This window comes from Clupea harengus, chromosome 19 (genome assembly GCF_900700415.2).
Source record: "Clupea harengus chromosome 19, Ch_v2.0.2, whole genome shotgun sequence".
NCBI lineage: Eukaryota > Metazoa > Chordata > Actinopteri > Clupeiformes > Clupeidae > Clupea > Clupea harengus.
The window spans coordinates 7,931,332-7,933,831 of NC_045170.1; the positions used below are offsets into that span (position 1 = coordinate 7,931,332).

The 2,500-nt window shown below is 48.6% G+C and overlaps 1 protein-coding gene across 4 annotated transcripts in view; it reads right to left on the reverse strand.

Moving 5' to 3' along the window:
- arhgef1a (Rho guanine nucleotide exchange factor (GEF) 1a) overlaps positions 1–2,500 on the reverse strand; it is a 49,836-nt gene that overhangs the window by 16,255 nt on the left and 31,081 nt on the right. For all 4 annotated transcript variants that reach the window (XM_031586689.2, XM_031586688.2, XM_031586690.2 and 1 more), the window contains one exon: positions 259–326. In XM_031586689.2, coding sequence (XP_031442549.1) covers positions 259–326 — 68 coding nt within the window. The remainder of the gene's footprint in view (positions 1–258; positions 327–2,500) is intronic.

A 2,500-nucleotide genomic window follows, 5' to 3' on the forward strand; every position in this document is an offset into this window, starting at 1 on the left:
AGCAGACCCTCACCCCCTCCCTCGGTCCCTCTGTCCTCCTTTAGACCCCAGCAGACCCTCCCTCTGTCCCTCTGTCCTCCTTTAGACCCCAGCAGACCCTCCCTCGGTCCCTCTGTCCTCCTTTAGACCCCAGCAGACCCTCCCTCTGTCCCTCTGTCCTCCTTTAGACCCCAGCAGACCCTCACCCCGTCCCTCTGTCCTCCTTTAGACCCCAGCAGCCCCTCACCCCGTCCCCAAAGACACTAAAGACACTCTTACCCTCTGTTTCATTTTGGCGCAGTTGGGCAGTGAGTCTCGGCATCGGTTGTGGATGGTGACATTGCAGGCTGAAAGACATAAACAAACAAACAGGCTCATGGTGACTCATGACTCTCTAGTACCCATATCTAATATCTCCTCTCTGCTCTACATAACCCCCTTCCTTTCCTCACGCCATTGCAACACTCTCACACACTTCTAACAGGTCTCTCTCTCTCTGTCTCTCTCTCTTACTCTCTCTCTCTCTCTCTGTCTCTCTCTCTGTCTCTCTCTCTTACTCTCTCTCTCTCTCTCTCTGTCTCTCTCTCTGTCTCTCTCTCTCTCTCTGTCTCTCTCTCTCTCTCTCTCTCTCTCTCTCTCTCTCTCTCTGTCTCTCTCTCTTTCTCTCTGCATGCTGCTAACCCCATCCATGCCTCTGTTGCTTTCATTTGTTCCATTGTTTCAAATCATTTTCACTTCCTGTTTTGGGGTTCTTTCACCAGGAAGTGGAACAGGAGGCTTGGGTGGGAGTGGGGGGGGGGGTTTCCCCAAAGGCCCCGTCTCTCCCCAGCTGTCTTTCCACCCAGGTTAGGAACTCAACCCCCACCCAGTACACACACACACACACACACACTCACACACACACACACACACACACACACACACACACACACACACACACACTCACGCACATGTACACACATCTTTCTGCAGCTCAGCCCAAAACACTTTCAACCCCCCTGCTTCCGTTTACTTTAGTTTGCCCCACTGTTTCATGAACCACCAGTAGTGCAGTGCAGGTGCTCCCTCACCTAGCAAGGGTGTGTGTGTGTGTATTTGTGTGTACACAAAGGGGTGCGTACATGCTCGTGTGTGCATGTGTGTGTGTTTGTGGTGTGTGTCCACAAATGGGGGCGTGCATGGGCTTGTGTGCATGCGTGTGTGTGTGTTTGTGTGTGTGTTTGTGGTGTGTGTGATGTGACTGAATTCATTCACTACGGGGCGTAGGTTGTGGTAGCAACTGGCACTCCCTTTAAACTGTACAGTTAGCTCTTGTGATCACAGTTTAATGTCTTTCACTTGTTCAGTGCATAGCTGCCACTGAGCTGATGGACCCTTTAGAGGCCAAACAAATCTGTTTGTGTGATCCAACAATGCACGTATGGGTGTTGAAATGTGCCTGTATTCGTTTAGGTGTTTGTCTTGATGAAGTTCATTTTTGTCAAATATAAATGTTGGTGTTCATGGCCATTTTAGATTTTTGTGTTTCATGTGCTTATGTAAGATATCTCCACCGCCGATGAGTCAATCGCTGAGCAAGAATGCATTGAAGTCATGATCCTGTCCCAGTATCGCAGCCAACTGTAGGTGTTTCCTCTCTGTATCTATCTCCCTCCTCTCTTGTTGACTAATAGGCTATCTATGGGGCAGGGTTAGCGCTCGCTTGTTGACAGCTAGACTATCACAGCTCTGTACAGCTGGAAGGCGGCCTGAACTGAGCCAGAGGCAGGGTTGCCGCTCTCTGCTCTAGTCAACACCATCATGCAGAGACAGACTACCTGGGATGACTGGGGAAGATAGCTTTGTGACACATGTTACATTAGAAGGCCTTGGATGACTGGGGAAGATAGCTTTGGACAATTGAATAGACTGGGGAAGATAGCTTTGTGACCAATGACACGTTAGAAGGTGTACAATTCTGAATGTTTATTAATTGGTATGGTGGGAATGTACTCGTCGAGTCATAACGGCTTTGGAAGAAGTGCTCCGATGTCAATTTCAGTATAAGAATCTTAGAATAGTGGATCAACTTTGTGAGTCTCTCCTTTTGCACAGATACAAGATTAAAGCCTCTGATTGGTCGTCATCGCTGACTAAGTCTCCTTCTCTGTGGGAGTAAAAATGATCAACTCTTTAGCAACTAAAACAACTTTTCTATCACCAATGTTCAACTTTTAACTGCTTTACAAAATATCTGTTGAAAAGCGGTGTTCCTTGGAGATTTCGGAAAGTGTGAATGCTTAAATCTCTTGCCTTGCGCACACAATTTTCCCAACCAATTCTCCGCGGGGTGTAAGTCTGTTCTTTACGCTTCATAGTAAACGAAGAGAGGATGGATAGGAACTGCTAACAGAGTGTTGATTATCTGGTGGTCCATCTCTCGGCTGTGTGTAGGAGGCCTGGCCGCTCTCCAAAGGCACCGGGCACACTGCTACTGCCTTGCACCGAGTAGGAGTGGGAGTGAGAGTGCGGGACTGTGTGT